The 14041-nt window shown below is 38.9% G+C and overlaps 1 protein-coding gene across 2 annotated transcripts in view; it reads right to left on the reverse strand.

Annotated features, from left to right (window-relative positions):
* Window positions 1–305: 305 nt before the first annotated feature.
* Window positions 306–14041, reverse strand: part of LOC131434766 (clustered mitochondria protein homolog) — a 30633-nt gene continuing 16897 nt past the window's right edge. For both annotated transcript variants that reach the window (XM_058601856.1, XM_058601855.1), the window contains 5 exons: window positions 10225–13610; window positions 9969–10094; window positions 9692–9907; window positions 9426–9637; window positions 306–1558 (listed from right to left, as the gene is read on the reverse strand). In XM_058601856.1, the coding sequence (XP_058457839.1) occupies window positions 1315–1558; window positions 9426–9637; window positions 9692–9907; window positions 9969–10094; window positions 10225–13610 (4184 nt within the window). In that variant the 3' untranslated portion in view covers window positions 306–1314. The remainder of the gene's footprint in view (window positions 1559–9425; window positions 9638–9691; window positions 9908–9968; window positions 10095–10224; window positions 13611–14041) is intronic.

The following is a 14041-nucleotide window of genomic DNA, read 5'->3' on the forward strand; positions in this document are numbered from 1 at the left end:
ATCTACAGCAACTCTCAACGAGTCCAAGACTACGATCAACAAGGAAAACGGAAATCACACACAATACGACGATGAAGCAATGGATGATGAGATAAGCCGCGGACAAAGTGACCCCCGATCCTCGTTGGATGGAAATGGAAACTCATCTCCCCCTAGAAAAAGGGTGACAACGATGTCCAATAGCAAAAAAAAATTAAGTAACAAAAATGTAAGCCAATGCCACGTAAAGCTTTTTGTGATTGAAAGTGTAGTTGTGACTTTCGCTTGACGGAATTTTGGAAAATAATGGAACAAAGAAACAAGTGTTAAAGTTTTGGCTTCATTTTTTTTTATTTCTCATGTTTCTTAATTCAATTTGAAAGCCTATAAAAAATTCGGTAGTACATATTAAGTTTCAACTGCTACACATCGCTAGCTAAACACTACGTATTTGTTTTATGTTTATTGTGGTGTCGTGGTGGCATTGTGCCGTGACTATCTAGCTGTTGGTTTTCTGATTGCTGTTAGTAATTTAGACTTATTCTGCATTACGACGGATTGACGTTTTCGACCGACTGTGACTGCCGTTTATTTTGGCTCCCGTGTTAGCAAGAATACGAACGGCGTGCAATCGAAAAATTAATCCAACATAAAGAGTGATTGTTTTTCTTTATTTCATTCAATACGATATTCAATACGTACCGTCTGTATGTTCGTCTCCCTACATAAAAAAGCGCGTGGTGTTTATGACCAGGGCCGTTGTAGAACTATTAGATTTTTAGGGAATAGAAGTTTGAAACGATGACTAGCCAGGTTGTATCGGGTCTAGCAGATTCAATGACAAGTTAATAGTTTTTTTTATTCTTTCATAAAGATGTTAATTTTCATTGCACTGGACTTAGTAAGTTTGGTTTTCAGCCTTTGCTGCTACAGTGTAGCTCTCACCATACTCTATTACTTACCTTTTCTTTAGAAAATCAGAAAGGGTATGTAAAATTGTGTGATTTCAAATTCTGTGCGTAATAAGCTACTGGTCACTAATTAGTAAAGTGCACCGCTTGTTGGGATAGTAGAAATAACTGTAACCTAAGAGGAAAGTTTTAATCCGGCTGCGAAAAAAAAACTGCCTTCCGTTTGGCTGACTACTCTTAATTTCTATCAACTCTGCCTACCAGAGCAAAACAACTAGTTATGTAACAAACAAATTCTAGCAACTAAAGAAGAAACTTTCCTCGATTGATGATTTTTGTTGTAGTTTAGCAATATTGTTTTAGTAGTGATTCGACCAGCGAATGAAATTATTCACTGTCGATATTGGTGATGCATGATTTGGTTTCAGCTCTCTACCGGCTGCTGTTCGGTGTGTTTATTATCTTGCCGGCTGTCAGTTTCGGGAACGACGGGCGCATCGTTCTTTTCGTGCTCCTCGAACGGAATTCCAGCAGCAGTCTTGGCCATTGTTTCAGTCAGCATACGATCCACCTCCTCCTTGTTGGCTTGCACGACTGGTGGCTCCGATGGGCTACCGCCCTTTTGGCGTTTCTCAATTTCGTTCTTCAAGTTGGCAATTTCTTTGGAACTGCAAGGAGAAAAAAAATGTTTTGATGTTTAAAATCACTTCATTTCTATTTTGTTTTGTAGTATTTGGCATCACATGTGAAAGTCATAGTCATAGATAAAACTAAAGAGTTGTAGACAAGACACGACCGAGTACAATTACATTTAAAATGAAACAACTCTTAATACAATTCCCATAGTAAAAATGATGCTAGATGCACTAAACTGAAAACTTATTCAAGTGACAAATTACAAACGTACTCTAGTTTAAGCGCTTAGAATGTTTTCGGAAGCTAAAAATTGACGATTAGATTCTTTCATGATAATTGATTCTATTCTTTCCACAAGTTTTTAAACTGTAAAATTTTTGACTGGAAGTCAATTATGATGATTTCAAAGTTACTTAAAAGTTCGATTTTAGATACGAAAAATCTCAAGATATAAATAAACCTAGACAAATGAAACGATTTTGATGTGGACCACATCTTTGTTTTCTATATAGGGGTGCAAATTAGAAACTCAAGGAAAAATACACGTCGAAATGTGGTCAGGTTTTAAACACTTACAGCTCAGCCAATTTTGCATCAATTATTAATATTATTTCACCATTTGATTGGAAATATTTTCAAGTTTCGATTTAAATGTATCAAGCCAAGTATTTTCAATTATGTATGATTGAAATTTTGATTAATAGCTATCAGTGTCATATTTTGTTTGCTAAAAATCTCCAGCATACCGGATTTTCCTGCCATAGACGACGGTTGTGAAGGAGTAAGCGATATATCAATGAGAAAGCATCGCTCTGATTGGTCAATCGATGCAAAACCGAAACAGTTGGTATCACACGAATCTATAAATATAAGCGAAATTATAGCTAACGTTTCAGTCCTCCGTGTAGCATGCTAGAGGTAGGTTGTTGCTAGACAGCAAGACAAAAAGTGCCATAAAACGTTTTGAAGCTTGAACTGGTTTGCTTTGATCTTTTGTCATGCAAGCTTGATGAAATGCTTTATTATGTCGATTTGCAAGAATCTCAGGAAAAATTTAAAGTGCTTAAGATTAATTTCTAATTTAAATAAGATGAACTCGATTTATTATCGAAATCGCAGAATGGTAGTATAGGTAGAGAACTGAACGCTATAAAAATAACTGCATGCAAAACTTGACTACAAGCTTGGCGAAAAGAAGCTTGAATATTTAAATCCGTTACGCTAGTATGCATGTAGGTATAATTGCATATGTTTGGGCTATTAATGTAATTTCGGTAATTTCGCCGGATACAAGACAAACACGAATCAAGGTAAACAGAGTACGGGCTCGAGTGTTCGATGTTGGTTCTTAATACACTGAAGTCTTTTGTTACGCGTGAAATACGCACCACGTAATTTCGGGAATCCGCATATAAAATAGCGTAGTTTCGGAAATCCTCGCAAAAAAGACGCGTAACAAACTTGTTCCACATCAAAAGTTCGAACAACCCCTTGTGGTTTTATATATTTTGATCGAAAAATGTTGAATCAGTAACCGTGAACCAGTACACTCAGTAATAGCGTAATTTTATTGACCCTTGGTTAACAAGCGTCGATAATCTTCGGAAAGTGTCTGAAAATACTATGACTACAATACAAGGAAGAAAACATATGAAACAGTCCGCACAAAATATGTCGTTACTTGCATTGATTTATGCCTTTCGCATATTAGAAACCAAGGGCAAAATTCCGCAATTTTGTTCATATTGTAACTAATACATATTGTAATACATGAACGAACATTGTCATAGTTACAACGTATGTAGCGATCAGGCACTTGTTGTTTGGCTAGAAATAATAATTGAACTGAAACTGGCGGTGAACCGAGTTCGTCGAGGGATTCTATTCAAACGATATAGTGTAAAATCGGCTTATATTTAAGTGGACACGATGTGCAGCATGCAGCTAAACGTCGTTTCAGTATTTCAATAGCATACTATTGAAAAATTGGTTAGAATCGACCTATGTTTTCATTGACCAATCACAGCAGGGTGAATGATGTCATCATATTGATTTTTCGTGCATGGCCGACGGTTCCGATCGTTGCGTTGGTCTGCGCCTAGACATTCATAAAGTAGCAAATCTGCTTCGTTTTGTATAGGGAGGGTTTACGTCGTGTGAGAAAAAGTATCGCTTCTTTCTGCATCGCATGAACGTTCGCACAAAAGATTCGATTGAACTGAAATATACTGGGAAAATACTTTAATTTCTTTAATAATTTAATTTGAATAGTTTTCAATTTCAATTTTCTGCAGTTTTCTAAAGAAATAAATCCAAATACATAAATTTTTAGAAGTAGATCCGCAGAGAAGGCAGAAATCTGTAGATTTGCCTCTGCTTTGGAAATTGGGCTTGTCGGAAACACCAATCTGTACTTCATGTACGAGCATTATTCAACGTTACCCAATAATATGCATAAAACATATTCAAACAAACAAATCACCGAGCGTCGTGAACCGAAATCACTACTTACGAACGGAAGCAGAAGTTCGCAAGAAAAAACAAAGAACATTATTATAAATACTTCTTGAACGCAATTATAACGATGATATGTTCGTAACTGAAGGTTTCAATTTTCTAAAATTAGCTTTAGAATTCTAGATAATGTTTCATAATTATTTCCCCATTTTTCAAATTTAAATCTGTTTATGAGAAAGTTTTAAAATTGCATATTTAATGTCATTATGATCGGTCGTGTTTCGTACACAATCCTGTGATTTTTGTTTAGGTTGCCACCAGCGTTGCCAGGTCATTTTTCCAAAAATCTGTCCCTGACTCAAAAATTTGTCTGGGTGTTACTATACATAAGGAAATTTTTACCGGGATTCATTTTCAATGAGCAAAAAATGGTCTCATCCAGTGCTGTAAAACTTCATTCAATTTAATTGAAACTGAATGTGGAACACATTGACGATCTCTCGAATGCAGTAAACTTCACTCTCTGACACACACAATGTTTGCTGACGGCCCGAACGGGCAGCATTCAGTCATCAATCGTTTCTCTTCAATCGAGGCTCAGTTTAACCACCGTCAGTTGATCTCTTGAAGTAACAAAATATCTCTTTCAATAGTGTGAGAGCGGCCTTCAAATGAGGTTCATGTAAACATTCCAATTGGTTCAAGATAATAGATGAAAGACAAACCAGATTGCTGAAATATCAATCACAGAATACACATAAATTAATTGTTTCCTCCTTCAGTTTTCATTTTTAATACTTTACTCCATTTATAATTCTATTCGTTCGAATTTGCTTACTACCAAGAGCGAAGGCAATGAAGGAGCTACACTACTCCGCACTTGAAACTGAGCAAGCAAAACTTCAAATGACTATCAACGATTATTCAACTGACGATGAATTCCGGGAGCTTCACTTGAAAATGGCAGCAAAAGTCAAATGAATTAGTAGGGATATGCTGACGGTCAGCGGCCATAAATTTCGTTTTCATCTTATATTATTCGATTGAAAATGAAATTTTACCGCACTGGTCTCATCTATCGTATAGAGGCCAAAAGCGTGAAGATCTGATGAAATCGGGGAAAATTTGTAAAATCTGGCAAAAGATCTGGTTAGTTAGAGTGTCTGGCTCAGCGAGAAAAATCTGGCAACTTGGCAACGCTGGTTGTCACATCTGTCATTGATATTCTATCAAATATTCAGTTTGATACCTGGACATTTGTAAAAGTTACGTTTTACAATTTTCAAAATGGAATGGAATTTGCATTAAATTTTGCGTTAAAGACGGTTTTAATGGTGCGACGACATTACAAACGCTAGAAGAGTTTTTCGGTAACGATACTCTGAAGAAAACAGTCGTTTATCAGTGGCCGTGAGTCGATTTCAGTAGAAAAAGAAGGCGATGCTCACACGGTTCTTGCAAAAAAGATGCTTTTAAACGATTCTTGCATTACAAAATTCATGTCCGGTTTTTGCTCTCAATGTTTTTATCTGGTTTTTGCATTCAAAAATACTTAAACGGGTTTTCCAAACTAAGTTGCACTTATCCGATTTTTGCTTTCAGCCGTTCATATAGAAAGGCTATGTAATCACTGTGAAAACCGACTTTTTAACCGAAGCCTGGAGGGTTGAATGTACCTTTCGACTCAGCTCAACGAACTGAGCAAATGTATGTGTGTGTGTCCGTGCGTGTGTGTATGTATGTAACAAAAATATGCACTCATTTTTCTCGGAGATGACTTTACCGATTTTCACAAACTAACATTCAAATGAAAGGTCTCATGGTCCCATAGCCTGCTATTGAATTTCATCCCGGTCTGACTTCCGGCTCCAGAGATATAGGATGATATACATAAAAAATGGAAAAAATATGCACTCACTTTTTTCCGAGATGGCAGAACCGATTTTCACAAACTAAGATTCAAATAAAAGGTCTTATGGTCCCTGCTATGGAATTTCATTTGGATCCGACATCCGGTTCCGGAGTTACATGGTAATATGTGAAAATCAGAGAAAAGTGGGCACTCAATTTTCTCTGAAACGGCTCAACCGATTTTCACAAACTAAGATTCAAATGAAAGGTTATAGTTTTCTAAAAATTTCCAGAACATTTTATCCAGATCCGACTTCCGGTTCCGGAACTGAAGTATTTTTGCCTTTTTCAAATGAAAGGTTATGCAATCACTGTGAAAACCGACTGTACGGTGGCAAAATCATATAATCTTTTTAAAAGTTGAATAAAATATAGTAGAGTTTGTACGTCATGTTAGTTGGTGGCCGTACGAACCGACTTCGATTATACCGGTTCTCGGGTTCCGGTGCTGGAAGTACATATAATAGTGAACCCTTTTTATATCTTAAGGATGACCTATGCGAGCAAAGCACTGTTTCATTCTGTACGTTATACGAGTTAATGTACAAACAATCCCTTGTTTTTTTCTAGAATCGAAGAGAAACATTTTGAAAAGAATACCACAGTATTATATATATATGAGAAAGGCATCAAGTTGGGAATGAAAAGATATAAATGATAGGCGTGATTCGTGGAATCCACATAGTATTGCAATATGTAATTATTGTAAACGCAAAGGGCACATTAGGAAAAACTGTCGTCTAATGAATAAAAATATATATTGAAGTTTATCGATCAAGCCGAGACCAAAAGCTCGACCACTTTAGAAAAATTGTACCGTTTAAAACTGCGCGAATATAGTGTAGAAACAGATATAAGTTGTATGAAAATATCCAGTGTGAACAGAATCAATAAACCATGCCTGATCAAGGTTTTAGGATCATCACTTGACCATGGAGGCTCTGCAGTTATGGTGACAAGCGAATATTTGCAAAAACACTACTACAAGGATCAGCTCCATGGGATTGTTCGAGCCATTGATGTGGAACAAGACAACCAAAATTTTGTAATGATCGACATTTTTAATCAAACAGTTCAATCAATCGTCACACTTTCGAATCCGCAATTGCACGAGGAGAGTCTGCTTAGATTGAAGGAATTCTTAGTGTCAGTAGGATCCATAGTACTAGCCATGCAATGATTCTGTACGCTAAGAATCGGCTGCGAAGTCTGTTGAAACAGAAAGGCCAAATACCACGAAAGGAATGTAAAACCATCGTCTACGTTTGGGAAATCCGGTATGCTGGAGAATTTTAGCAGACAAAATACGACAGTGCTAGCTATTAATCAACAATTCAATGATGTATATTTGAAAATACATTGCTATGAACATTGAAATCAATGCGTAGAAATATTTCCAATCAATTTGTGAAATAATATTACTAATTAAAACTAAACTGACTAAGCTGTAAACGTTCAAAATCTGACCACATTTCTACTTGTATTTAACCTTGAATTTCGAATTTGCACCCCTATATAGTAGCAAAGATGTTTTCCACATGAAAAAAAATTTAGTTCTTTGCCTGTCTTAAGATGCCACAAGAAATTAGCGGTTGTAAATGGAGCTTAATTAGCTCTTATCGATCAATTACGAGTAATAACGTAACCTATACTCAGTTCAATAAGGAGTGAAAAGCAATTGAATTTGCCCAGGACAATAGCATGAATTACTTGAGGCATGAAAATATCAATGTTCAAAATATCGGTGTGCTTGGAGAACGGAGGATGTCCGTGTGCATGATTTTCCTACAGCCACCAATGTTTCCTTTGAAGAACCATGATGTAATACGAAGTGATTCTCTCTATCGAAACAGTAAAGCAGATAAATTTTTCCTTGGTATACTCAATGGAGTACGTGTGTTACGCATGTGCTTAAAGAAGACTTAAAGTTACCTTCCTATGTAACTTTCGATCATGACACATGAATTCCATGTTAATAACTTATCACCTACAACCATTGACAAAAATTTATGTACACCTCAAGGACAACGATTCTTCCTCTACACCGGCCCAAAAAAAATACAATATACATGAAACAGTAATCAGCAACAATGAAACATTAACAAAACCATCATCTGCTCTTAATTCGCTGGATAGCAATGAGAATGTCTTCCCCGCAACGAAAAGGATCCAAAAAAAGCAATTTTTTAAATTAAATTTTACAATCGGCCACGTAATGAGTCGGAATAATACTTTTCATTATAAAAAAGGCGGGTGGGTAATATCAGAGACATAACTGGATGTCGTGAATACGAAAACAACTGACATGTTCCTTAACACTTCCGAATATCAATTAGTTGATCAATTGTATGATTTATGTAAGCATTCCCCTTCTCCACATTTTTCGCAAAAACAAAGAAGGCTTCACTTGATCTCGATTACTGTGAATTTCACACAACGAAAAGTGCACAAATCTAACCAAACTGTACTATATTTGTACTAAACTGAGGATATTTTTCTTCGATTTGCGAACAACATATCTCAATAGTTCTTTAGAAAACTTTTAGAGCCATTAGATCGGCTGATTTTGTGTAATGCTTTCCACCGTTGCTTTTTCACTATAATGACTGGCAGCTAAGACGTAATCGCTCTTGTCGGAGGCGAAACTAGCTTTGCAAACGACACAAAATACATCTGCTCGCAGTGGCGATAGAATCCAAACTGATACAATTTTTGTTGAGAGGTTTGTTTTTACCAGATTTCCAGTTTGTAACTTTTTCACTAATGGGCGGTCCTAACGGCTATAAAAATAGCAGCATATAGAATTTTAATTTCGATTATTTCTTTTCGGATTTGCATTTCATTGAAAGAAACTATCCGGATGCTGTGCGGGATTCATTCCTGCCTTTCAGAAGGAACTCACTACGATATTAAACACTGTCCGGAACATTTTCTCGAACGATTTGTTGTACAGCAACAGATATTTTGTTCTCTTCCTCAGAACGCGTTCTGATTGGCTAGTGTTGACATGGGTCAAACGAGACAGGTTTTTCAATAGTGTACTATTGAAATACTTCAATGCTTTTGCTATACACGTTTAAGTTGAAAAATTTCGATTCTATTGGTAGTTAGATTATATAAATCCTTTCACAGATCACTGAGCTATAAGCTTTAAAAATACGAGAAAGGCAAACGCGCCTTATGAATTATCCTCTTCGATACTCGTTTATACCAAACATTTCAGAAAAGTTTAATTTTGATTTATTTGAGATTATGTCACACAACTGAATATTTTATCATAAAATTGTATTCATATTTCCGATGGCATGTAGCAAAAATTTTGATGATTCGTTAGATACAACAAGAGATATTCACGATCAAAAACTTATCACTCTCAGAGGGTAAATTTTGAAAAGGCACCACATAGTAAAGTAAGTCGTATACACGACAAAAAATCGACCCTGTTAGAGCCTGATAAAAAAATCATGAATGAAGAATAGAAACGTTTATCGCTTTTCGAACCTCAACAATGCCAATAACAACCGTACTCACCTAATTTGTACGAAAATAATACCGTTGATTGCATTCAGCATGTCCAGTACAGAACCCATCGATGGAGGTTGAATATGAATAGGCGGAAGCCCGCTTGTAAGCTTGCCATTGGAGTAGATGTCGTTCATTTTTTTCTGCAGTACAACTGCTTGCTGGGTTAGATGACGCAGACATTCCGATGATTCCTGGGTCTTTTCGTGCGTCTCTCCCAACTGAAACAAATTGGTATTAGATTGTTCGCAAAACAATTCCGTTCCCTTTCATACCTGTTGTTTGTAGATTGCGTATGTCTCCTTTTCGTTGTTCAAGGCCGACCGGAAATCACCCATACAGCTTTGAGTTCGTGCTACCAAGTGATAACTAACGGCTACTTTGAGCGACTTTTCGCCATAGTATTTGATGTTCAGCGCTAAAGCGTGCTCCAGAAAACGCAACGACAGTTCATACTCACCGACAGCATGAAGAATCAAACTAATGTTGCTCTAGAAAACGTTCGATAATTCAGTAACATTCACAGAATATCCGTCACCTGTATTCACTTACATCTAACATGGCGATGTCGGGGTGATTTTCACCACACACAATCGTGGCAAGATATCTGGCACGGTACAGTAATTTGAGGGCAGTGCTGATCTGACTGTTGGCGAAACAATACAACGCGAGTGGAGCCTACAGATAAGAGAAAAGTAAATAAATATTTGTTTGAATATTATATATGCAACCCATTTCTGCATGTATGAATCAGAAAGTTCAAAGATCAAGGGGTAATTGTTTTGCTCCAATTCGACTTAATACTCACATATTCAGCGATCGTGTATGGATGGTCAATGCCATTGACTCGTTCACTCATCAGCACCGCTCGCTGCTGAATAGCTAGTGCTTCCTGCGGATCACCCATGATGTAACTGAGTCGGGCTAACATCCTTAGGCACTGTGCGTTCTCCGGGTGCATTGCTCCATAAACATTGTTGAGCAAGTTTAGTGCCTCACTAATAAGATCATATCCGTCTTTGAAATAACCTTGCTGAATCTTTGTTTGACCGGTGGTATAGAAATTATAAGCATCCGACGCTCGAGGGTTAATGTGTTTCACGACCGGGAAAACATTGACGATATCGTTTTCCCCAAAGGTCGGTTTGTTCTTCATCTCGAAATTGTACTCACGGAGAAGGATTTGAATGCCAGTCTTCAGACAAAATGCTCGCAACAGACTGATCTTTTGCAACCGATAGTGGGTTACTACTGGATCGACAGAATCGTGGGAATTTGCCGGCAGTAGATCATAGTCCCAGTAGAATTTGAGTTCCTGCTCAATTTGAGTCCATAGCGATTTTGGAGTCAACAACTGCCATTCGTTATTGTCTTGTATGCACTGAAACGATGATTTGCCACCCTTGCTCCCAGTGGATCGCTTATTTTGTCGACGTTGCTGTTTACTATTGGAACCGAATTTGGACACCGAATCGGATTCGGAGGCATGAAACACTGCTGTGGTCGAAGTTAGGAAGCAGTTCAAGAAATGGCTAATGGCCGAAGCCATGCTCATCATTTCGGTGTTCTGCATATAAGTGGTAAAGATGTGTTTGGCAGCACGGATAATCAGTTCCGAGACTGCAATCGTATGGAGATATTCGAGCTGCTTGATCTTTGCCAACAAGTTGGCAACCTTGCCCAGATAACGGATGTTGATGCCGCGACTATGCAGTGTTTCCGTCAGCGTTGTGCCGTCCATAGGAGCAGCCGTGTGATCCAGACAGTCATGGACAAAGCTTGGGATTTGGTGCTTTATGAGGAACTCGGCAGCATCTTTCACAAGCTGCTTTTGCTTTTTCAACGAATTGGCGGCATCCGGATTATCCACATGTTTTATACCCGGCGAGTACACATCCGGATTGTAGCGGATATCGAATTCGTACTCCTTGAGTGATCCAACTGCTTCACACGCTCGTTTGACTACTTCTTTGCTTTCGTTTTTCTCATCGCTAGACAGCAGCGTTTCCATTAATTTTTTCGCTTCTTCCGTTTCCACCTTTGGCAAACCGCTGTGTTTTTCGCTCGTATGCTCAACAGATTCTACCTTCTTCGAAGACTCTTCCTTCGAGTTATTATTATTATTAGATTCTTCTGTATTTTTGGTTTCTTCTTTAGCTGCGATATGTTCGATAGCTTTAGTATCATCTTTGATTTCGTCTTCTTTTACGTCTTGCTTTTGCTGACGCTTCGCGGAATTCAACTGTTGTAGCTGGAAGGCGGCATGTTTGATGAACATCAAATAGCGACTTTCAACGAAAGCATCCAACAGTTCTTGCCGTAAACAGCTCAGCTTATGTTTATGTTCGATTGGAAATCCGAGAGCCTTGCTATCCTTACTTAGCTCTTCGTCTAATTTCAGGAAATTCACATCCGGTGGAAAAGTACGCAACAGATCCAGAATATAATGTCGACCGTCATTCCCGATAATACCCTTGCATTCAACCGAGGAACAGAGTTTGATTTCTTCGTCTTTATCGTTTAAGACACTGTGTGGCAGTATTTTGAGATGCTTGCCTGCATTGTTTAGTAGTTCCAGATACTTTTCATGTGATAAAACAGTCTTTCCAAAGTCTATCGATCCATAAACGACGGATTGTTCCTGCTCTCGCTCCAGAATACCAGGAATAATCGACTGGGCAGTTACACGATAGCCTCGATAGTCAATAACCACCGTTCCCAGCGTGTACAAACCTTCCACATCAACTGCCGAGTAAACTCGAACTCCGTGCAGATCGTTTCTTGGTGCCACAAATGCCGCAGCATCTCCTCCTAGCTCTTTGTAGTGATCCCGAACATCAAAACCGAGCGAAAAGAAAATATTATTCCAGATAAACATCTGCATCTTTGCGTCCTCTCCCGGATTAATTGCCATCACATTTCCGTCTATGACGGCCATCGCCCCACGAGTAGCCGCTGTGACAAAGTCACTGTGAACCTTAAATATGGCACGCTCACGTAATAACCGCTCCGGAAGTGTTTCCCTGGGCAACTCCCGCGTCGTCTGCAATTCCTCATTCCAGTCTCGCGTTTGACCAGGAATATGTTCCTCATAACCCAACTTGGAAGAAAATGTATCCTCGGCCCGGATGGCATCGATCGTGTGTTCCAGAGCTGGAGCTGACCAGGTGTAGATCTGATATGGAGTCGCCACCCTCTCGAACGGATGTCGTTGAGTTCTCTTTTTCTGCATCTGTGCGAAACATCGTCTAAATGTGGGAGATATCTGCGAAAGCATATCGATCAACGAATGGCACAAATAGCTGGGATTGCTAGGGCGAGGATCAAACGTGTCATCCGTAGATTGGTTAATGAAGAAACCACGGGGACATGCTGAAATGTGCAGCCGCTTATCTTCCATTGTTACTACGTAGAGATACATCAAATCTCCGTGCAGTTTTCTGGGACCAGGTGGAGGATTCCAAGCGGACGTGGTTAGTACCTTCAGCGGTTGTGGTCCCTTTCTACCAACTCCGGGTTGCAAAGGGAGTAACGGTCTCTCCTTCGCCCCCGGCATTATATGCTCCGGTGGAGTACAATCCACACTGTCCGAGCGACCTTTTTTCTTCTCCAAAATATCGCCTTGCGTTAGGGTATGCAGGAATGTCAAGGAACTACAATCCACTCCATTGTAAGCATCAGCGGGGTCCATCGATTTCAGCAAATCTCGCACGTGACGTACGTGAATTCTTGCCTCGCGCATCGTGTACGGTTCTTCCACAACCTTAATAACGGAGCCATCCTTCAGTCCCTCAATGTTCTTCAGCTCGGCAAAATTATCCAGCGTTACTCCATCCAGCTGCAGCGAAAAGCAAGTGCGGTGGCAAGTATCTTCTCGGTCCATCAGCAGCTGATGGATTTCCTGCACCAATTCCATGCTGGATACCTGAATCGATAATGATTCCACACCTGGCGAGAGTATTTGCACCGTGAAACCAGTATCCTGAATAATTTCCATCACATCAGAGTCGCTTTTTTTCTTCCCACCAGTTGATGCACCGTCCTTGCTGCTCTGTTCCGACTCAGAAACGTGACCGTTCAAGCCGTTCTCATTTGCACCGTGACCGTTGACTAGCGCTTCCTTCGTCTTTCCATTCACCGTGGCCGGCGGGGTCGATTCCTTATCTTTGTTGTTCTTCTGCTTTTTTCCATTGCCTGCGTGGGGAAGAAAAACAAACAGAACAAAAAAGCAAGCGTTAGACTAGATTCTCTTACGGTGTGATCGTTTGTCAAAATCAGACATTGAAACACGGCAACAGGCAGATTGTGTGTAAACCTATTCACACCAATTTACGAATGGATGAAGTTTCATTTGGCGGCAGATGATAAATAAAACGGAAAATGATTCGGTCTGCATGAGCAGCACCAGCGCGACAGAAGTGCTTTCAGACGAGATATTTCATTGGCCATTCCACGAATACACATTTTGGACTGATACTGGGTTTTCGTATGAAAGTGTCCTTCTTTGATACAAAATTCTATTATTCTGAGAATCAATTGTGTTGAGTATGTGTATTTTGTATGTGGAAATACATATTTGTTTTCTATACACGAGTACAGATTCAAAAAAATTGAAAGGACTAATG

This window comes from Malaya genurostris, chromosome 3 (assembly GCF_030247185.1).
Source record: "Malaya genurostris strain Urasoe2022 chromosome 3, Malgen_1.1, whole genome shotgun sequence".
Taxonomy (NCBI): domain Eukaryota; kingdom Metazoa; phylum Arthropoda; class Insecta; order Diptera; family Culicidae; genus Malaya; species Malaya genurostris.